The sequence below is a fragment of the Rhinolophus hipposideros genome, assembly GCF_964194185.1.
Source record: "Rhinolophus hipposideros genome assembly, chromosome: 20".
Classification (NCBI taxonomy): Eukaryota; Metazoa; Chordata; class Mammalia; order Chiroptera; family Rhinolophidae; genus Rhinolophus; species Rhinolophus hipposideros.
The window spans coordinates 18899584-18923622 of NC_138066.1; the positions used below are offsets into that span (position 1 = coordinate 18899584).

At 45.0% G+C, this 24039-nt stretch overlaps 1 protein-coding gene across 1 annotated transcript; it reads right to left on the reverse strand.

The window, feature by feature from the left end:
- Positions 1 to 14525: 14525 nt before the first annotated feature.
- COPRS (coordinator of PRMT5 and differentiation stimulator) lies at positions 14526 to 22652 on the reverse strand. The gene is made up of 4 exons (XM_081028645.1): positions 22476 to 22652; positions 20074 to 20140; positions 17201 to 17419; positions 14526 to 16688 (listed from the first exon to the last, which is right to left on the reverse strand). The coding sequence occupies exons 1-4, from the start codon at positions 22572 to 22574 to the stop codon at positions 16519 to 16521; spliced, it is 555 nt and encodes a 184-aa protein (XP_080884771.1). The 5' UTR covers positions 22575 to 22652; the 3' UTR covers positions 14526 to 16518.
- Between the last annotated feature and the right edge of the window lie 1387 nt (positions 22653 to 24039).

Genomic DNA, 24039 nt, shown 5'->3' on the forward strand with positions numbered 1-24039 from the left:
CAGGTGTACAAAATAACGTAATAGACATTTACCTCCCTCACAAAGTGATAGTCCCCATCCTCCAATCTACTACCCCTCTGACATCGTATACAGCTGTTCCAGTTCCACTGACTCTAAGGCAACCTGTTTCTTGAAAGATTTTCTATAGGAATAAAAGAAAGGAACAGTCTTCCAGAGAAAACTGGAAAATATATTATGGTATATCCATGCAATATATACTGTTAGCTGTTAAAAAGAAGGAGCATGCCAAAACCATGTGTGCTTGTGGGATGATTGCCAAGATACAGTAAGTGGAAAAGACAAGAAAGCAAGGTGAGAAACAATATGGCTGGTTTTCTACTATTTGCATAGAAAAGCTTATTTATGTTAAATAGGCACTTCTCTGAATACCTAAGAAAGTGATGACAACCGCTCCTCTGGGGAGGGTGACTGGGGTTCAAGGGTGGGAATACCACCCTTTACTGTACACATTGTACTATTCGAATTTTTTAAAATCATGAGTATGAATTTCCTTTTCAAAAAAAAACCTAAATGAAACACATGGGCTATAAAAAGGATATCTATATAGGTTTATAGTCATATAACTACCTATATTATACTGTAAAGTGAAAAAAAGATAATTTAAAAATTATTCATAATCATATATTCACAATTATGTGAAAAGAGAAAAAAAATGTTTCGAGAAAAAAAAAATTGGAAAACAAATGAGAAAATGTACCAAAATGTTAACTGTGGGACTAAGAGTAATTTATCTTTTGACTTTTTCTGTAGTTTCCAAGATGTCTTTAATAATCACATTTTACTCTTATGATAGAAGAAATAAACTTAAAAAAATTATGTTAAATTAAAATATAGTATCCATCTATCTTTATAGTCCAAATGCAGAAGGTAAAATCAGGGAGACAAGAAGTTAATACACCACTGAAGTTCTTTTCAGCTTCATGATTCTGCATGAATGAAGTTTGTTATGGTTTCTTGACTCCTTTTTACTTTTTCCGGCTTGGCAACTGCTGCCAATAAAGAGAAGACACAGTTCATAAATCAGCCAAAAGAAAAATATATTTATAATACCCAATACCAATGAATATGCAGTTGGATGAGCTTTATCAGACATTACTGCATTGCAAATTGATACCACCTTTTTGGAAAGCCATTTGGCAATATAAATCTGAAGCTATAAAAAGTGTTTATGCCCTATGACCTAGTTATGTGACTTCTGGAATCCTAAGGGAAAAACCTGAAATACTGGAGAACTTTATGTACAAAAGTCTTAATTAAGAGTGGTATGCAACCATAAAAATTTACAATTATGAATAGCATGTAGCAACATGGGAAAATGTTTACGACACAGTGTAAAGTAAAAGAAAAAGAATACAGAATGGTGTGTATCCTACAGTTACAACCACTTAATAAAATGTTGTGAAAAAATCCTGGAAGGAAGTACAACAACATGTTCACAGCGCTTGTGTTCATGTGATGGGATCTTAAGGGAGTTTTTTGGTTTTTCTTCTTCTTTTCTCATTTCCAAAATATTTATAATGTATTTTTTAAAAAAATAATATGTTTATAAATATTTGAAAATTTGAAGTCTGGGCTGTTCCAAAGGAAATAATTACTGTCTGTATCACTATGTCTCTATTTCCCTTTAGTGAAAATAAAGCCCCATCTCATGTAATAACAACAGTCACGGATATTTACTGAGCAACCATTTTCTGCCAAGCTCTTATTTTAGTTCGATGAATCCAATGAAGTAAAAATTCTTATTAACATTTTGCAGATGCGGAAAACGTAGGCTCGGACAATCTCAATGACACAACTAAGAGGTGATGTCACCAGTTCCTCATCCACGTGCCGACACTTCAAAAGCCAATATGCAAAATATCAGAATTTGGAGTAAGGCAAGGTTTATTGATAAAGATGGTGCAAGCTAGACAAGCATGGGAGCGGCTTAGGGCTTCCACAAATTCTTGTTAAGAGAACCCAGAATTCAGGCTTCTTTTGGGTCAAGGGAAGGGGGAATGAGCAGGGTGAAAGGTAACTGAAAACCATAGGTATCTAGGCGCCCACAGGGATCCGAGGAAGAATCCAAAATCTCTAAATCTCTTTGTTCCTGGTCTGTTGACCCCTGCGGATCTGCTCTTGAGGCTCCTGCAAATCTTTGATAAACAGTCATTATTTTTGTACATATTTCCCCATCTCTTCAGGAGAGGTACCTTCCGGCAAGGGGCTGCTCTTCCAAAGCCTAAAGCAGAATTCCTCTAACGATTAGCATTATCTATAGCAAGAGCTATTTGCCCGAAGGCATCTGAAAAATGCAGGCTAGCATTAAGGCACAGTGATAGCATCAGGAGTCAAACCCAGGTCCTTCTCGCTTCAAACCCAGTTCTTTCCACCATTATCACAAAACTTCCCATGACAAGGAAAATGTCCACACATTCTGAGCCTAAGACACCTGGCACCATTCCTGGCACTGCCACTGTCAAAAAAAAAGAAGCATCTGGCCAGCAGGTGAATGCAATAGGAAGTAGGCACCCAGGGCTGTCCTGGCTGGGTGAGGTCAGCTCTGTGTACACTCACACACCTGAGGCCCTGGGCTGGACGAGCTGGCGCTGTGCACAGAGACGGCCATGTGGCCTGGCCTATGGCCAGTACAGATGTCACATCCTCCTGCCAGCACTGACAGAGCTGGTGTTACCCTGCCAAAAGGCCTTAAGAAAAGCTGTTCAAGCTCTCTTTAAGGAATCCTGGTTCTGGCGATGTGGGGAGATGACACTGCCTCCTCTATGGGAGAAAATTCCAATGCCACCGAGCTTGGCAAGAGAAAGTGACTGAGCCCCAGAACCACAGGGCCCCAAACCCAGAGCTAAGGCTGAAGCTCTGTGCTGAGAGCCCCCAGAGGCTGAGCCAACAGTACAAGCAAGGGAGCAGACTCTCGGAAAAGCAGGAAGTCCAGGTCAGCCTGGAGGTGACCAAGCCAGAGATACAGGCCAAGGTGAGACCTGAGGACAGACCTGAGACGTGGACACAGCTGAGGAGAAGACAAACCGGCTCAGAAGAGAGTGGTAGGATCTAAAGAGTTGGGGACCCTCATACACGCTAGTAGGAGTATGGATGGACTCAAGCCTTTAGAAAAGAGTTTGGCATTATCTAGTACACACGTGTGCTATGACCCAGGAAGTACTTCTACTTGTCATAACTTTACCTAGAGAAAATATCCCAATATGCAGGCCGCAGAACATTCATGGAAGCATTGTTCATAAAAATTGCAAATAGCCCAAACACCCAGGGACATGAGAATGCATTAAAAATATATGTACGTTGGGCCAGCCCGGTGGCTCAGGCAGTTAGAACTCCATGCTCCTAACTCCGAAGGCTGCTGGTCTGATTCCCACACGGGCCAGTGGGCTCTCAACCACAAGGTTGCCAGTTCAATTCCTCGAGTCCCTCAAGGGATGGTGGGCTCTGCCCCCTGCAACTAAGATTGAACACGGCACCTTGAGCTGAGCTGCCGCTGAGCTCCCGGATGGCTCAGTTGGTTGGAGCGCGTCCTCTCAACCACAAGGTTGGCGGTTCGACTCCCACAAGGGATGGTGGGCTGCGTCTCCTGCAACTAGCAAGGGCAACTGGACCTGGAGCTGAGCTGCGCCCTCCACATCTAAGACTGAAAGGACAACAACTTGACTTGGAAAAAAGTCCAGGAAGTACACACTGTTCCCCAATAAAGTCCTGCTCCCCTTCCCCAATAAAAATCTTTAAAAACATATATATATGTATATATATATATATATATATATATATACATATATATATATGTACGCTATGAAAATGAACAAGCTACAACTTCATGAATGAATCCCATAAACACAATGTTGAATGAATAAAACAAGTCACAATATATTATATACAGAGTGATTTCATTTAATAGAAATCCAATTTCCAGACTAAACAATGTATTGATTAGGGACCAGAGCCTATCTGGTAAAACTATACAAGTGAGAGAATGACAAAGACGAAATTTAGGATGATTATTTGCAAGGGGTGAGGGGAAAAGGGTGGAAATTGAAGGGGGTGCACAGAGGGTTAGAAAGTATTGGAAACACTGCCCTAAGTTAGGTGCGGAGTACAAGGGTATTATTAATCGTTAAACTGACCCCATGCGTTACATACACTCGTGTGTATATATAAAATATTTTAAATTAAAAAAACAACCTTAATTAAAATCTGAGTGGGGAGCCGCTGCTTGCTCAGTGGAGGCAGCCCAGCACTTGGCAGCCTGCCCGGCTCTGACCAGGCCCCACTGATTGTGAATGCCCCAAGAAGAGGGGTGGGGTACAGGCTCTGGTCAGCCTAGAGAAAGGGAGGGTGAAGGAGGAAGTACAGGACTGAAGCCAGAAGGATGAGTTCAAATCCCACCTTTGCCATTGACTGACTGCATGACCCTGGGCAAGTAATTTAAATTCTCTGCGATTAAACGCCATCTGTAAAATGAGCATAAACTAAGCCTCTAGGCTTTTATCTCTGAATCCTTAGCACCTGGCACAGAGGACTAAATATACAAAGCTGAGGCCCAGAGGGTCCATGTGACTTGTCTAAAATCACAGCTAGTTGCAAGTAGGGCTGGGATTGGGACCAAAGATTCCTGAAACCTTGTCTTTTCTTCTATACTATGCTGCCTTCGTAGAGCTGATATTTAATGGACTTCTGTTTCTGGCAACAGGGCAGACAAGACACTCTGAACTACTTCCTGACGCAACATTAAAAACGCTGGAGAAAAATGTTTTCCATCCTGTAAAGACACCAAGTAAGCTGGCAAAAAGGGTTAAAAAGGCCAAAAAAGAAGGGAAAGCAGGAAGCCGGAGAGGATGTGGAAGTTGGCTTTCTCCCTGAGGAAATATGCCAAAGCCAAGTGGTCATGAGCTTTAGTTTTCAAGGCCTGGTCGAGTGCATGAGAGAGGAGACAAGCCCAGGCCCAGTCAAGGCAGAGATGCTAATGGAGGACTTCCTGTAAAGCTGGGCCACATCTCCAGGACAAGAGAAGGCTAGAAATAAACTCGGGCTCCCCACAGAGGAGCAAAGAAAATTGCCCATGGTAAACATTGGAAGTGGGTGGAAAGAAAAAACACTTTTAACCCTGAGAATTCTTTAACCACAAGCCAGCTCTTATATTTAAATTCATAGGTAGCGGGCAAAAAAAAAAGGCTTTCAGGGGGCAAGAAAGCTAGCCATAAGAGTAAGTGGAGGCAGAACATTCCAGGTAGGAAGAGGCAATAGCCAACTCAAAGGCCCTACGGCAGAGTCATGCCTGGCATGTTCCAGGAACACGAGAAAGCCTAAGGGGCTGGAGCGGAGAGAGCCAAGGAGAAGTAGGAGGGGATGAAGTCACAGAAATAACAGAAGACCAGGTTGGGCAAGGCCTGGTGTGCTGTTGTAAAACCTTGCACTCTTCCTCTGAAATGCAGAGCCATGGGAGGAGTTTGAGTAGAGAAGATGACCTAACTGGCAAAAAGGGTTAAAAAGGATCCCTATTAAAGGGATCAGGGATCCCCCAGTGGTGATGATTGCACAACAACGTGAAAGCCACTGAACTGTACGCATTAAAATGATAAGTTTTATATTATATATATTTTACCACATTTTTTAAAAGAATGATCACCCTGGCTGCTGTGCTAAGAATATGTGGAATGGAAGCTGGAAGAACAAACAGGAAGGCATTCCAGTAATCTTGGTGGAAAATGATGGTGGATCCTGTGAGGATGGTAGCAGGATAAGGGATGAGGTTATATTTTAGATGTGTTGGAAGGAAGAGACAAATAGTTGCCTGTCATTTGATGTAAGGGATCAAAAAAGGAAAGATCATGATGACTCTGAGATTTCTGGCCTGAGCAACTGGAGGGACAAAATTGCCATCGACTGAATAGGGAACAGATTAGAGGAGAACAAAAGAAGTTTGGGAATTGCTGACTTAGAGACGTCTGTTAAACATTCAAGTGGAAATGTCAAGTATTGGTGAAGATATGGAGCAACTGGAACTTGCACACACTCCTAGGGGAGTGAAAATTGGAATGACCTTGGAAAACCCTTTGGCAGTATCTGTAAAGCTAAATATATACATTATCTATGACTCTGCAATTCCATTCTAGGTATATGTCTAATAGCAATCTGTATTGCTATTAGAAAGAGAGTTGAAAGCAGAATTCTTCATAATAACCCCAAAATGGACATAACCCATCAACAATAGATTAGATAAATGATGATATAGTCACATGACATATTGCCCAACAATGCAAATGTGCAAGCTACTGCTGCTCTACAGTAATATGGATGGATCTCACGTTATAGAACATAATCTTCACAGAGAGTAAGTCGGACAGAAAAAGGATATATAAATCATGTGGCCAATTTAAAGTTCAAAAACAGATAAAATTGGTGTTCAAACAAAAACTTGTACACGAATGTTCATGGCAGCACTATTCATGGCAGCCAAAAGGCGGCAACAACCCAAATGTCCATCAACTGGTGGATGGGTAAAGAAATGTGGTACAGCTATACACTGGACTTTTACTCAGCCATAAAAAGAATGAATTTTAAATATATGGTGATGGAAGGAGAGCTGACTCTGGGTAGTAAGCACACAATGTGATATACAGATGATGTATTATAGAATTGTACACTTGAAACCTATGCAATTTTACTAACCATTATCACTCCAATAAAATTTTTTAAAAAATAGAATAAAGTACTGACACATGCTACCATATGGATGAACCTTGGAAACGTCATGCTAAGTGAAATAAGCCAGTCACAAAGGCAACACATTGTATGATTCCATTTACGTGAAATGTCCAAAATAGGCAAGTCCACAGAAACAAAAGGCAGAGTAATGGCTGCCAGGGACTGATGAAAATGTGGAATGAGAAAGTGAGTGCTAATGAGTACAGGGTTTCCTTCTGAAGTGATGAAAAAGTTCTGGAACTAGGTAATGGTGATGGTTGCACAACACTGTGCATGTACGAAACGCCACTGAATTGTATGCTTTAAAATGGTCTAAACAGGAAATTTTATTTTATATGTATTTTACTACAATAAAGCTAAAAATATAAAACTAATCTATGGTGTTATAAAGCAGGATAGTTGTTACCTTAGAGTGTAGAGAGAGGTCAATGACTAAGAGGTGGTCAGAGCTTCTGGGGTGCTGGTAATATTCCTTTTTTTTTTTTTTTTTAAATCTGGATGGTAGTTCCATGAATGTGTTTGTTTTGTAAAGATTCGTTGAGCTAGAAGAGACAACTATAAACAATTCTTTCATGGAATTTTGCTGCAAAATGGAGGTAAGAAAGTGGGCAGGAGCTAGAGGTGGAAGTGAAATGCAGGGAGGGTTCTTTTCAGATGGGAGAAATGATAGTGGTTTTTGTGCAAGGGAGAATGATCTAGTAGAGAGGGGAAAACAGATGGTGTCGGAAAAGTAGGAGAGAATTGCTTCAGTGGTCCTCAAGTAAGGGAGAGATTGAATGCATGGGTAGGGGATCTGTAGTTAGCCCATCTAATAAGGAGTGGGAAGCTATCACATGGGTGCTGGTGGGTGGGTAGCTAATGGATAGTCTGTAGAAGTTCACTCCTGGTTGGTTTACTACCAGGTTTTTTTGCCCCCAATTTACCAATGAATAATCTGAGACTTGAAGAAAAGAGGACTGCTCACACTCACATAGCTGGAGCCAGGAGTGGAACCTAGGGCTTCCGGACTCCAGGGCCACCATGCCAAGCTGCCCAAGGGCCTCAAGGTCACCTCTGCACTGAGTAAAGGAGCACTTTCTATCGTTTGCCCCAAAACTATTTCTCAAACTTTTAAGCATAGCCCCCTAGGCTTCTCAAGATTCTGAGATTTGAGGAACAAGTCTGTTCTCATTTTACCGCCTTATCACATGAAAGATACACCTTATCACGTGAAGGACTATAATTACATTCCTCCACAGACTCCATCTTTCTAGGCTGAAGAATCCTAATGGGGGAGCTTGCCCTGATGGTAAAAGCCCTTCATCTCTTCATTGTCTGGCCCTTTTCCAGTTCTATTACGTCTTTCTTGGAATGCAGAGGCCACAGCGACACAAACCACAGTGGCTTCCATTTTGAAAAGGCTTTTGCAGGGACAAGGGCCTCATTTATATATTCACACTGACGGTCAGCAAGGCTGCAGCTTGTCCAAGGTCACACAGAGTGAAAACAATAGAGCCCAGCAGAGGAGAATTCCAGTCGCTGTGATCTCTGCCCCACACCCAACTGACTGCCTGCATGCAGGACTCCAGATGGGCACATGTATTTGTCAGGGTACATTCAGCAGCAAGCAACAGGGAAGAAGTTATGTCAAACTGTCTGAAACCAATGAGGAGGACCCATCGAAGAACATAACTGGAAGTCCTGAAACAGGCAGGCTTCCAGGTTGGAGATAGGGGTTCAATGGCGTCATCATGGTCCCAATTTCATTCTGTCTTGACATCCACAAAGGCTGTAGTGGGTTGAATGTTGAATGGCAGTCCCCCCGCCACGGTCCCCCTAAAAAAGATACGTCTCCCTCCTAACCCCTGGAACCTGTGAATGTGACCTTATTTGGAAAAAGGGTCTTTGCAGATGTAATTAAGGATCTTGCGATCTTGAGATCATCCTAAATTATCCGTGTGCATCCTAAATCCAATGACAAGTATTCCTATAAAAGACAGAAGAGGAGACAGCCACAGAGACACAAGCCTTGTGAAGACGAGGCAGTGATTAGGGGAAGTAGCTATAATATAAGCCAAGGACTGCCAGCAGTCACCAGAAGTTCAAAGAGTCAAGGAACAGAATCTCCTGTAGAGCCTTGGGAGGGAGAATCTCCCATAGAGCCCTGCTGATAACTTGGTTTGGAACTTCTGCACTCCAGAACTGTGAGAAAACTAATTTCTGTTGTCTTCAGCCACCAAGTTCATAGTAATTTGTTAGGCAGACTTAGGAGACTAATACAGAGGACAAGAAATACAGTTATTAGGTCAACTTAGGCCTGAACCCCATCTCCTGCCCCTATGTCTAGGGTGGGGCTAGCTTTTCGCAAGGTCCACAAGCTGTACAAGAAAGGGCGGTCATCAAGAGGGAAATGGATGTCGGAGAGGCAACGAGAGTGTCCACCCCAGACACCCTGTCCTAGAAAGGTACCGTACCCTGAGCATCTGCTCTCTGAGAGAGGAGAGCAAAGGGAAGACAAAGGCTACCCGAAAGGAGGGACCCTCACATGTCCAAGGTGCAGAGCTACACGGCCCTCGTGCGTCCTCCAAACCCTGAGAACAAAGCTGAATATCTGGAACATGGAACACCTTGAAACAGTAGGTGTGAACGTTCTTATGAACTCGAAAGATTCACACTTAAAAGACCATTCCATCCACCTGGTTGCCCAAGCCACGATGGACCTCAGGTTCATCCCAGACTCCTTCCTCTCCTTCACCCTTCCCTATAGGCATGCTGTTCCCACTCTTGCCAGCTCTACCTTCTATACATAGTTCCAGTCTGTCTGTCTCCCTCCATCTCCTGTGCTATTACCCTAGTTTAGCTCACCAGCTCTCTGACTAGATTACAATCCCCACACCAGCCTTCCGGGCTTCAGTCTCAGCTTCTTCCCACCACTCTCCACCAGGAAATAGAAGGATCTTCTGAAAATGAAAATCTGCCCATGTCACATTCCTGCTAAAAACTCTTCAAGCCCCTTCATAGCTTTCAAGGCCCCTTGCTTACCTGACTTCCTCCCTCATCTGGTCCCGCACCAGTTCCCCAAATACGCCAGTCCTCTCACACCTGGAGGCCTTTGCACCCACAGCGCCCTCGGCCTGGATGATCTTCCATCACCCCTTTCCTGGCCAAGTCCTGCAGGACTCAGCTTCAAGGCTGTCTCCTCTGAGGGGTTTCCTCGACTTCTCACCCCTCCTTTGGGGTTCCCACTGCACCCTGGGCTTATGGAGTTCTCCTGTGGGGTTTCTCTTGTCTGCCATCACCTTCCCCCTAGACTCGGAGCTCTCTGAAAGCAGGAACCAGGTTCTCCACCTCTCCATGCTGAGTACACAGTTTATAGCAGATATTCAGAAACAAATTGATGAAGAAAGATCAAACCTACACTGGATTCCCTTGCTTTTTCTAAAACAAAATTCATCCTCGATTTTTGTTAAATCTAGAGGTCTCCTGCCCCAGTAGAGCGAGCATACTAGCCCAAAAGCTTGGCATCAGATGACTTGGGTCACATCTTATCTTTGTGACCTTTGGCCGGTTATCTTACCTCCCTGGGCCTCCATGTCTTTCTATACAATTAGAATTATAAGCCTTACTTCGTAAGAAAAACCACCTAACATATCATCTGGCAGAGACGTGCAACACAACGTATTTTACTTTCCTTTGCTCATATGCAAACTTTGGTTGAAGTCAGCAAGCATCTACTAAACACTCACTGCGCCAGACTCTGGGGCAGGTATTGACTGGTAACAATGATGACCCTTATCCTAGATTTCACAGTAACCTTTTCTGAGAAAATTCATCTGTAAAATCAAAAGTAAATCCTACTCACGAATTCACAGGTGAATTTGCCAACCAGCAGGAAGCCCATTAACAGGGCGGCCACCCTGAGCCAGCTCAGCTTCCCCTCCAGGGCCCCTCACTCTTTCCTGGGCTCACACAGGAGACATCAGTCAATAGGTCTTTACCGCCACCTGCTGGAGGAACAGAATAAGGCCACAGGCAGCAGCCAGAAATTCAGGCGCCTGCTGAGTTGCCAAACACATGGCCCTAACTTATATCTGCCACATTTGTTCAACAGCTAATGAGAAGTTGTCAGAGGAAATTGCTTTTGAAATCAAAATCACCTCATCAGAAAAAAAGAAGAAAAAAAGACAAAGGAAAACCAAGTGTACCTTGCAATGGTCAGAAAGTGGAAGCGGGCCTCCTGGGAATGACCCGAGAACCCTGTAAGGTGGATAGGAATACCACCTTCTGAAACCATGGCTGTGTTTTAGTTCCCAGGCCATCATCAAGTAAAATTCTGGTAGAATTCTCCAAATCTTGGTACCTTGGAACTGAACTGAACATAAACACCTGCAGGATCTCACTCAGTCCCGGAACAGCTCAGTAGAAACTGCCGGAAGCAGGGAGGCCTTTCTTTCCAAAGGCCTTGGCTTTGCAGCCAGACTCGCTAAATCAACAAAGCGGGAGCCAGCCTTGCCACATGCCTTCCTGTTAAACCCTCCAATGTCTCCCTGGCCTGCCACACTCACACACATGTGCGTGCGCGCACACACACACACAGTCCTCTAGCTTCAGCATTCTGTTACTTGGGAGGGAATCTGCTCTGGGAAAACTGGGAGGCAGAATCCATATGGGCTACAGCCAGGATTTGGGGTGCTTTTTTTAAATTTTTTCTCTGTTCTCCAGATTCCAACCATCCTGTGAAAGTTGGGCCCAAGAAAGCAAACTCCGGAACACCAAGGGCAGTGCAGTTGCCAAGACATTTACTTAGCCAATGAGTGTGCTTCTGTCTCCCTGGAATACAGGCTCAGATTTCCTCAGGGCAGCGGAGCTTTGCTGAGTCCAGCCAGTTGCTTCTGGGCATAAAGAGTGGTTTTTGCAGCCTCTACAGAGAACCCACCAACCACTCAGGCACCTGAGAGCAAAACTTGGGGAAGCACCACCCACCATACCCTCCTAGGGTCTCAGGATGACCAAACCAGTCCCCACTGTAAGCATAGCATCAAACTCATTTAGGGGTGCGGTAAAAGGGCGCATTTCTCCCAGAAGTTCCCAAAGGGAAGAAAGGTATAACAGATAGAAACACGCTGGAGCCATCGAAAATACACAAAATTACCTAGACAAATTGTGAATGGCACGATTCTGCTTGTTCAGCCACAGTACAAAAATTGCAAGTGTTTCATCCAGATAGAAAATAAAAACAAAGAAAACATAGTCAGCACTCTGATATTAATCAACCCATGATAATACTTTAAATACGTCACCTTTACCTAGCTGATGATGTCTGGCCCCCAGCCTCCAGCAGTAACTTGTTCTCATCCAGGATTCTGTTAACTTCCCATCTCTTGTATCTTGGGGGTTCAAGAAACAAGTGTCATTTTCCCTGACCATCCCAATTTCTGACCCTGAGCTTCCTTCCGGGACTTCTGGGGTTCTCCTCACTTCCTCATGCAGCACCAAAACAAGGGGTGGGCATCAGGTCATCCAATGTCCGTCTTCCAAAAGTCCTCCCTGTGCCATGACCCCTCTGGGTCCATCAGGTTTCCTGCAGGCTCAGGCAAGGGCACCTTTTGCAAAACGGTCTTGACTACCTAGAAGCACCAACATCTATCACTCGCTGAGGACTTGACTTCCCAGGGACAAACCAGGAAGCAGGGCTCACATTCCATCTGCTCTTAGCACACCCTAATCTCTCACGTCTCTGAATCTATCCTCTCACAACCCAAAGATTTTATTTTTTTTTTGAGGGGGCCTGGGGAAAATTCTTGCCCTATTTCTTCAAGAAACATAATCTGTTGGTTCAAAACCCCTCCTTATCCCACTCCCCCCAAAAATCTCTTTTTGTGAAATGAAAGCTAGAAATACTTCTTGGCTGTTTTTAACCCTTCCTTTGACCCTTAGGCATCCCACTAAGACAAAGAGCAGAGGGCCAACTGCCTGTTCTCACGGAGAGAGGGCATGAGAGAAACCAGTGCGTATCTCAAATGTCATCCAGCCACCCTTGATAAACACATTTTTACTCTCCCTTCGGTCACACAAGATTTTTGCTGTGATCGGTTGTGATTTCTTTCTTGGTAAACGGTATTAGTCGAAATGTCAGAATAATGTCAGAATAAGTTTCTCTTTTGTTCCTCCCTTAGTACCTGTATTTCTGCAGCAGCCTCTGTCCACATCTGTTCCTCCATTCCCTCCTTTTTTCTCCCATCACTGCTACTTCCAAGCCTGGCTCACACGGTCGGAGAAGCTGGCCAGAAGCCACCACTGCCCACCCCGTCAAGAGAAACAAGTAGCCCCAAAGGCAGCAGCTCAGGAGACCACACACATCCCTAAAATGGTGTTAGCCTGCAATGCCCATGCCCCTTATCCCTGCACTTGGCCCATGTGATCCCTTTCTAACTCCCACATCCAAAAATATCTTTTTTAGCCATCATCTGAGTTGGTTTCTATCAAAGATGGCCACTCCTTCTTCCTTAAAACTCTCTTCTTAGATCTGGCTTGAGTAGCACTCTCCTGTTTGTCATCCTCCACTGCCACAGCCTGCCCTTGGGATCTGATCCTTCCACCTATCCTTTGATTGCTAATGCTCCCCAAGTTTCTGTCCTCAGCCCTCTTCTCACTTTACATGCCCTCAGTGAACAATCTCAACCTCTCTCAATTTTGCAAGTCCTACCAAAATCTCAAAAATTCCCGAAACCTCCTTTTCCCTCCTCCCTCGTCCTCCTCCTCCTCTCCCTTTCTGATTCCAGACACATATATGTCTGGTGACTGTTTAGTCTAGAAAACAGTAAGCCAGGAGAGGATAGATGGAAGATCTATCTAATGTCCTACATTTGAAAAGAATGTCAGGATCACAGAGCGGACCAGGACCAGATGGATAGAGTTCAATTTAATACAAGGGAGAATGTTCTAACCAATAGCACTAACTAGCTATGGATGGGTCCTTTTTGAGGCTGTGAGCTCCCTGTGACTGGAAGTGGGCTGAGAGGATTCCTGCACATAGTACAAAGCCCAAACAAGCAATATTCATGTTCTCTTCCTATTCTGACATTAATACTTCTCAGCTAGGCATTCAGAGATTTGGATATACAGGATTTTGCTTTTGTTATTTCATTCTGTTGAGTACCTAAAATTGAATTCTTCATTATAGGACACTGGTTAGGAATCACTGTGATAGTTCCTTTTCATTCAATTTTTTTTTTTTAAATAACCATGATGTATTGTTTATCAAATAAATAATCTGTATGACAAATGAATTTGTCATACACACACTCTAGTTTTTAGAGAACAAAATGTACTTGGTCATTGGTTGAAGACTTTTAGATTAAAGCATGGTTGCAAAGCTCACTGTTTCTATGCATTTCTCTCTGTTCTGTTCCTATACACAGTTTTTTAAAAAATAGTTAATAGAAAAGCAATCCTAACTAAATCCTAACCTGGTTCAGCACAAAGTCTTTTTAAAGGTTCTTCAAATGCCTTATTCTTTCATCACCACCTTGGGATGTTATCAGTCAACCCCAAATACAGCCAAGGCAAATACTGCACCATTACCGAATTGAATTTGCGCCAATATTTACTGAACAATTTCATGCTGGGCTCCATCCACGCTGCGCAACAGGGCTGCTGAGGAGTGAGATGGGGCCCTGCGCTCCTCAGAGTTCTCACCCTCAGGAGGGAGGCAGACCAGGAAGTCTGGGACTGCAGCAGAGTGATGCAAATGTTGTGACCTTGTCGCTTGTCTTGTCGGAGAGCAGGGAAGACTCGGCAGAGGAGGCAACTCTGTCTCTGAATAACATCGTGTCTTTATTTTAAACACCTCATTGCAAAATCTATTATTAAAATAACAAAAATATATAAAAGCAAAATGGCCTACACCTCCCCCATTTCACCAATTTGTTTCCATTTGTCTATATTAATCCTTATCACTTACATCTGTAATTCTTTCATATTTGCAATATGATCAGAGTAATTTTCCAGTCTATTTTCTCACTTATTATACCATGAGTATTTTTCCATTGCATTACCTTTTTCCTTACTCCCAGCTCACCCCTTTGAGATAACCAATGTTCACGGGGTGGGGAGTTATCCTTCTACATCTTTCTCTGTGATTGATCCATTCTATAAGGGGCACCAGAATAATATCTAAATCAGAACAATTGGCTAACGCCCCTCCCTTTTCTTGTTATCCTGACATACCCAATGTTCTAATGTCTTTATTTTTAACTCTAAGAAAATAGTTTTCTATATCCTTGCTCCAGCAGACCCTATTTCCCTCCCATCCACTTTGCTGGAAATAACCAGGCAAAACCGGAATGATGAACTTCTAAAAAGCAAGAGTCCCAGATTCACAACGGCTCCGTGGGTCACAGCACCGGCATCCTGTGAACATCCTTTCCTGCTACATAGGCACAGGACACATACAGACTCTCCCCACCTTGTGACTCTTGCTTTGACTCAGTTTCAGCTTACACACACGAGCCATCCTCCTCAAGCCCCCAACATTTCTTGGCTCAGTTTCTCAAGTTCACCTTATCACACCAGACATACTCATTTTCATGCCAGTCTTGTCAGCTAGGGCGGTAGGAGGAGGAGAGAAAGAGCAGGGTGGTGATAGATGGTCTACAGCTGTCCCTTCAGCAAGGACGGTGAAAGGAACGTTCCGTCTCCCCAGGACAGCCTGGCTATGAGGTCCCACACAACCAAAGCCACTGCCTTCTTGTTCACACACTTTGTAGGGCCTCTGAAAAAAACAGTTTCAAGGATTAAATGTTCACTTGACGGCTATGGACTTGACTCGGATTTCAGATCTGAAACTTCTTGATTCAGCTTCCAGAAGGAGGCAGGCAGGTAAGAAGCAATCCCTCGGCCTACCGAAAAGGCCAGGGTGACTTAGTTTGATGCATCACAGACCTGCCCAGGCATGGCCCCCAGATCCCACCTCTGGGCTACCACACAGGCGGGGCCAACCAAGAGAGAATTCAGAGGCACATGTGGGTTTAGGATCCAGTTCTGCCATTTCCTGGCTCTGTGATCTTGGAGAGGTCAACATGTGGAGTCTTATTTTCCTCATCTCCACAATGAGGTAAATTAAAAAAAAAAAAAAACAGTGGCTTCATATAAGTAATTGTAACGATTAAAACATTAAATGGAAAATAGTTTTAAAATCCTTTCACGCCAATTGAGGGTTAGACAATTGCTGGTTTAATTAATCTGCCCTTTAGTTTTCCGGCCTACAGAAAGTCCTTGTTCGCTACGCACATGGTCAACTGTCCATCAACAGGAAGAGAAATCAGCCACAAAGTCAGCAATGGCTCTTGGATTTCAATCCGTGGCTACTCGTGTCAGATCTACAGAAGCAGAACTGAAAAAGTATTTCCTTTCGCAGGGCAGTTTAAATCTCTAGTACTCCAGTCCTTAAAAATGTTAAGTCAGGGACTCTGAATGAAGGAGTAAGGCTTTGCTCAGAAGTATCTAATTAGATGGGGGGCAGGGAAGTAGACAAAAGCACATTGATTTTTTTCTACCTTTATTTATAAAGAGCATTTAAGTCCTCCTCCTGAAACAGACACAAACATTCACATGTCCAAGAAGGAGCTCATTAAAAACAACAACAACACAATTAGGGGACAGCGGGACCTTATTTAACATCAGTCTGTGTGCCCGACCTGGGGATCACTGGGAATGTTTCCTCAGATATGACACCTCACCTCACAGAAAGGAACAGCGATCTTAATCTGTAGGCCCACCCACCTGCCAGGCAAAAAAAAGCTGCACTCAGTCTTCAGCATCATCAAACTGTCCCGTTTCAAAGACCATCTTGGAATAGTGGGGTATCAGTGGAGGTGGATGGTGCCAGCTGGGGTCATAGATCATATCTCCTTGTGGGGTACAGTACACCCGAGGTTTCACCTCTTGAGAAATGCAGCCCTGGATGTCGTCAGCATCTGCAGGCAGTTTCAAAAGACAGATTAATGGAAGGAGGGAAAGTGAAAACAAATAGCCAACAAATGTCTAGGGGACAGACACTGCACTTTGTTTAAAAACACACACACACAGTTACACTGAGTCCTCCTTTCCTGAAGAATTGCAAGCATGTTTTCTGAGGCAACCCATAACTGTGCTGCTCAGCCAAACGTTCTCGGTGCAGAGGAAGCAGCTGGATAACAGAGCACTTCTGTCTGCAGCTTCTCAATTTACACAGAGATATTTGGAGAGAGTAACACTATGCCAGTGTTAACACTATACATTACGGAGTCAAATGCAAAATTTCCATGTTTTTTTATTTTATTTTTTTTTCTCAATCTGAAAGAGAAGCTGTCACAGACATCACAGATCTCTAACAGGTATCAGGCGAAGCTCACAGGTGTGGGTCCCTCTTCCAAACTGTCTGCCTTTAGGGGTAATCTGGGAGGAGAGTCTCGAACCTTGGCCTAGGACCCAGAAATTCCATACCTACCATACGGATTCCCTTGATCTGTTTTCAATTCCAAGTCCCAGTCCTCATGAAAGAGATCATCAGCCTGTTCCTTGGGCGGACAGCCGGACACCCCTTCTGACAGCTCCCAGGCATTGGGTTCCCCATCAGAATCGTCATCCACAGCAAAGCCGCCTTCTTCAGGACAGGTGCCCTCACCACGAGCAGGACTATCGTTAGGGATGCTCCGTGCTTCACTGGCTAAGAAATCAACAGAAGGAAGAAGGTCTTAAAACAACTGACAAACCAGAGAGGGCCTACTTGTGTGCTTGGAAAATGTTGGGCAGACTTACTAAGAGGCCAGCAGTAACACAAGTGTACCAGAGTTCTTTAGATACCTGAGCACTTCAAAAAATAAAGTTTCATTGACATTTTCAGAAGTAGGGTTGATTGAGTATTTGCAATAAGACGTTTTGCCTTGAAAAAGACCATTAATTACCCCGTCACGTAATTCACACAGGGAGCCAGCCACAGTTTACATTTTCAGGTCATTTATATGTCATTGAAGCAAATGAGAAACTTTCATAATACAGCTGAATTGAATTTTTGCTCTTCTGTTCCTCTCTTCATCTTCAAAGAGCATGTTATAGGTGAGCACAGGACAAGGGGGGAGAGGGAGAAAAGCAGGGAAAAGATCAGAACCCATCTAGTCAGACTGGATAGCCACCATGGCTGCTCCTCTTGAAATCTGGAAAGGCTGGAAGGTACATTTTCAAAAGGGTCTCAAAATAATGGAAGACAAGTGTGGGAAGGACAATGGACCTCCAAGCATATATCAGGCAGGGACTCTGGTCCCGCTCCCCACACAAGAACGCAGGATATGGTGAGGCCAAAAAGGAACACCAACGGAGCCATATAGGGGAGTCATAGCACAATTTTCTCGCTGGTGGCCGGGCGAGACACAGGAAGCAGGAGCCACACAATCCACCATCCGCACTTGCTAACCCCACTTGCTAGCCGCAATCCACAGTCTGCTTCTCTGCCAACCAACCAACCCCACTTGTTGGCATAGCCATAGCAGTTATATTTGTGGCTAATGGCTAACCGGTAACAGCTGATGGCCATCTACTACCCGAGCCAGCACCTTTCCACGAGAGGTCGAAAGCCTGGAAACTGCTCTCTGGGACTCTGTCCCCACAAAGTGCTATGGTGATGCCAGGTCAGAGTTGGGAAATGAATCAGCCTAAAAACAGCCATGCTCTTAACACGGTTTGATGACAGCTATAAGCAATAAAGAAATAGTTCAGGGGCTCTGGAGCCAAACTGCCTGAGTCCAAATCCCACTTCTGCCAATTACTAAATGTGTGATGGAGCTGAAATATACTTGACCGATTCCTCAATAGCTTGAACACAGAATTACCCCACAACCCATTCTAAATGTATACCCAAAAGAATTGGAAACAGGTGTTCAAACAAAACTTGTACAAAAATGTTCACAGCAGCACTATTCACAATCACCAAAAGATGAAAACCACCCAAATGCCTATCAACTGATGAATGGGTAATAAACATAATGTGATATATACATGACAGAATTATTCAGCCATAAAAAAGGAATGAAGTATAGGCATGCTCGTTTTATTGCACTTCACAGATGTTGTGGGGTTTTCTTTTGCAAACTGAAGGCAAGACCCTCCATCAGCAAAAAGATTATGACTTGCCTTATTGCGATACTTGCTTTATTATGGTGGCCTGGAATCGAACCCACAATATCTGCAGGGTATGCCTGCATTGATACCTGTTCCATGAATGCACCTTGAAAATATACTGAGTGAAAGAAGCCAGATACAGAAGGCCACATGGCGTATGATTCCATTTATACGCAACTCACATTTGTCTGTCCAGCATAAGTAAACCCATAGAGGCAGAAAGATTAGTTGTCACCAGGGCCACAAGGAAGTGGGGAATGGAGTGTGACTACTTACAGGGCACAAGGGTTCCTTTTGGGGTGATGAAAATGTTCTGGAACTAAATAAAAGTCGTGGTGGTTATATAGCACAATTGTAACTGTGCTAAATGCCACTGAATTGTATGCTTTAAAATCATTAAATGGCAAATTGTATGTGTCTTTTACAATTTTTTTAAATTTACTCTTTGCCTTAGTTTCCACATCTATAAAATGGAGGCAGTATTGTTGAGTTTGTTTTGTGTGTGTGTGTGTTGTTTTTTTTTTAAAAAAAGGAAAATAAACAGAATTGTGCCTGGCACAGAATGAGTACTCAGTAAGTGTTAGTTGTTATGACTATACTTACGTGCTTGGTGCTTTCTCTAGGCCAGTACCACCCAACAAAACTTTCTATCATCTCTGCTGTCTGGCAGGCTAGCACTAGCCATGTATAACTGCCGAGCATTTGACATATGGCTACTGCAACAAGATCTGAATTGTTTCATTTCATTTTATTGTAATTAATTTAAATTTAAATAGCACCAGTAGCTAGTGGCAATTACAGTGCTACATCTTCTCGCCAAATCCTCAAAACAACTCTCTGAGAGGTAAGTATGATTATCCCCATTTTAAAGAAAGGATTAAGTGATTCATCTAAGACCACAAAACTCGAGCCCAGGACTCTGACGTGGAGCTGACAGTGCAAACCGTTTTGCCTGGCTCCAAAGCTTATATTCTTCCCGCTGTCCTAAGCTGTCTTTCTCCGTAGACAGGTTGGGTTTGGACCTAAGGTCAGGACTTCCCTTAGGGCTTCCAAACAAGGGCACTGTTGAAACCCTAGGCAGAAAAGGCAACGCAGCAGCGAAGAGGAGGACTCGCTAGAAGAGAAGGTGACAAGACACATAGGGACTGTCCCTGTGGCTCCCTCAGTCTCTCCCGGCATCCACCCCAGTCTCTGCCGTCTACTTGCCTAATCCATCTGGGGCCTTCTCAATCTCGCTGTCCTGACTGGAGTGGTCATCTGGGGCAAAGCGAGCCTGCGGGAAGAAAAAACAATTACCCAGCGCTTGGATGTCTGGGGTAGCCCAGTACTAAGCTCTAGGTTCTCAGATGCAACCCCACCCTTCCATACTCCCCCTATTTGTGAGTGGGGCTGGGAACCTGCAACCCGTATTTGTGCTTTGTCCTATGAAGTCAGCAAAGCTAGCGGGAGAAGGGCCTTGGCTCCTTCCTGTTCCTGCAGGCATCATCCCAGCGACACTTCACCCTGGCAGCTGGCGAGTCTTCCCATAGCAACTGCTGAACCCAGCTTACAGTTTGCCAAAACCTGCAGAGCCAGTCTCATCATCCAGCCCTCTCTTCAGAGGTCTGACGCCCAGGCTCTCAGGACCCCTCCTCCAGGCTCAGAGCTGAGACAGCGCCCTCTCCTCAGAGGGTGGAATTTCAGCTCCCCAAAGCTGCTTCTCTAAGCATATAAATTTGAACCATTCCAACCTCATCCCTTGGTTCCCTAGTGTTGGTAGCTGTTTCTTGCCTATTTCTGCCTCCATGTACACTTTTTAACTTGTCAGTTACTTAACAACTTCTTACCTAGTTAACAGCTCTTTCTGTTCAATTCTGTCTCCTGGCTGATACACTGGGAGGAACAGAGGTTTAGTTCCTCTGTGCCGATGAAGGAAATCTTCTTCCCCCACAGCCAACCATATGCTTCCCTGCTCTCATCACTCAAAAGTTCCTGAAATCCTATCACCTGTAAGACCTCTTCCTTACAGGTTCCTAAACGGAACAAGGAATGTCCACAGCCTGCATGAAAAGACCTGACTTCAATCCCAGCTCTGCCATTCATTCAGGGTGTGACCTTGAACTTCAACTGGGTCTGGGTTTCCCTCTCTGGAAATTGAGAATGATTGTGTTTTGACCTTGCAGGGGGCTTAGGATGAGATAATACTTATGAAAACACTAGCACCATTGAATTTAAATCCACCTTTTTTGCTTCATCTAAACTGCACTTGGCACCAGCCCCAATTAGCTTATGGTCTAGTCATACCTGGATTTTTTTTTTTAACTTTTATTTATGTAAGGGTGTTTTTCCAGGACCCATCAGCTCCAAGTGAAGTAGTTGTTTCAATCTAGTTGTGGAGGGCACAGCTCACACTGGCCCATGTGGGGATCGAACTGGCAACCTTGTTGTTAAGAGCATCACACTCTAACGACTGAGCTAACAGGCTCCCCCAAGTCATACCTGGATTTAAAGTGTCAATTCCACCTCCTATAGTCAGTGACAACCGTTGGTCACTACTGCCTGAGACCTCTAACTGTCTCCCGATTCTCCCGCCCTGCCCAGCCTTACAGTGTTAATCATTGCTCGCCTCAAAAACCTTCAGCTCCACTGCAGCAGTATAGAATTAGCCGTGGCATTCACACAACCCCCTCACAAGCCATCAACCTGTTGAGCATCTTTCTCTCTCCAAGCTCTGAGGCCCAAGTCCCCAAGCATTTGCCCTGCACTCCCACATCTCGGGGCCTCTGCAAGCACCACCACCCTCACCGTGGAGAGGTAGTGCACATACCTTTCTGCTACGCCCTGACAAAACGAGGCTCATCCTACCTGCACGCCAAAGCAATTTTCTTTGTAAGTCTATCACTCCATTTTTCCCTTCTTACTTTGGGTACGTAGTATCTTTGGTGCTTCAACAAGCACGCCATTCCTCCAGCCAAAAAGCATGTCTACCGTGCCAGGCACTACGCTAGGCGCCCGGTTAACAGCAGTGAACAGAAGGTTCCTACCCTGGAGGAGCTCACCATCTAACAGATTACTGACTGTAAATAAGGGCAGGTGATGACTGTAACAACGGTCTTTAAACAACCAGGAGCCATCTGGAGCGCAAATGAAAACAAGTTTCTGGAACCCCTGCGTCAAACCCGGCCTTTGGGTTTCATTAACTAGAAAAGGAGAGCGCATGAGACATCACCGGGGGCTCAGGGTCAGCTGAGCATCACCAGTAGACACAGGTCCTCAGGGAAAGGCGCTCTCCTCGCGCGCCCTCACCTGGCCCCTGTGCAGGCCCCCAGCTCTCGGTCATCAGCATCATCTCCCATTTAGCAAGGACGCAGAGGCGACCCCGGGGACCTGCAGCCTTCCTTCCCCGCCCGGCGCGTCCACCCACGCCTTCGAGGTGCCCCGCCCCGCGGCCCCACACCCCGCGGCCCCTCGGCCCGGCGGTTTCCAGCTCGAGCACGCGCCCAAACGGCGCTCTGCGTTTACGGGGCGGCCCCAAGCGGGCCCGAGGCGCTTCCCCCGCTCCGCGGCCCCTGCAGCTTCCCGACCCGGCCGCAGGTGGTGGCTGCGCCGGGCCCCAGCGCGGCGCTCACCCCTGAGCTGGGGGACGCCTTCCGCGCGTACGGCAACGGCGGACCCCGAGGCAACTCCGCGGTCCCCAACGCCTGGGCCCCGGCGGTCTGAGGGTCCATGCCCGGCCGCTGCTCGGTGCCGGTGCCCTGGACGCTGATCGGCCACGTGACGCGCCCGCCTGGCTGCCAGCCCGAGGATACGCCACAGAGGGGCCAATCAGCCGGGGGGGTGCTCCAGCACGAGGGGGGGCGGGACTAAGGGGGGGTCACGAGGAAGCCGGGGGCGGGGCGCCGCAGGAGGGGCGGGGCGCGCCCGACAGCAAAAGCCCACCTACTGGTCCCAAATCTGATTTTTGTAGCATCAGCTAGTGCAGGCAAGGCGGGACTAGCTTGGTCTGGAATGTCAAGTGTTATCCCCTGGCAGCTTAAAAACCTCCAATTCCTGTTACCCGAGTCTACATGATAGTGTATAAAGCTCAGCTCTCAAAACTTTTAGTGCAATTGTAGCTCACCAACCACATTTCACTCTTGATCTCACGAACTTCCCTAGAACTCAGGCTGGAATTGGACTATAACTCACCCACAGATGAATGAGACAACTCACTAGCCCATTGATTCTCCCCCTTAAGTTAAGAATAGTTCTTAGTGAATCCATTAGAAACCAGGACGTGGGACCAAAATGTCTACAATGTGCTGGACACCGTATAGGTTATGCCAGTAATTAATAACCCTAGACGTTCCGTGTCTCACGGTGGTCCGACCTGAGAAAAACTCCTTTGTGGAGGTGGCAGAAGACGGGCAGAGACTGCCTTCACTGTCTTTCCCCACACTTCCTAAACGTGCTTACCTTAACATTTAAGTAGCAGAAAAGCTGGAAGCTGGGAGTCCTTTGCTCACCAGGCCACCTTATGACAATCTTTGGGAGATTAGAGAGCCTACCTAGTCCTTCATATCCTTCCAAGAATGTATATTTTGTAAACTGCATAACGCATTTGAAAAATTTTAGTGTAGCAATACATATTTGTTTTCTTTTTCACAACGTATAGACTTTCCTACAGAGAAGAGAATGTGATCAATTAATGTGTGCCATTCTGACCCATGAGTCAGTTTCACCAAATCTAATTGGATTTATCTAGGTCAACAATATCCAACAGAATCTTCTGTGATGGTGGGAATAAAAGTTCTATTTATCTGTGCTGTCCAATATGGTAAACCTGTGACCAGTGTAAATGAAAAATCAAATTAATTTTAATAAATTTAAATGGCCATACAGAACTAGAAACTACCATACTAACAGTACAGCTCTAGGTGAACTAGCTAGATGCATTTTCATAACCTGCAATAGTGAGAACCAGATACAGGTGGGACCCAGGGGATCCACCTTCATAGCCTTGCTATAAGAAGCCAACCACCACCCTCTTTCCTCTCCTCTTGCATGCAACATGTATCTCTTTCCTAAAATAAAAATGCCATGTAAGGGTTTAGCATGTTAAATTTCCTGGGACTTAAAGGAGAGGAAAGAGGAAATTATTTTTATTTTAAATCAAATAACGGGATGGATGGTTGGTTCAGTGGTTAGAGCGCA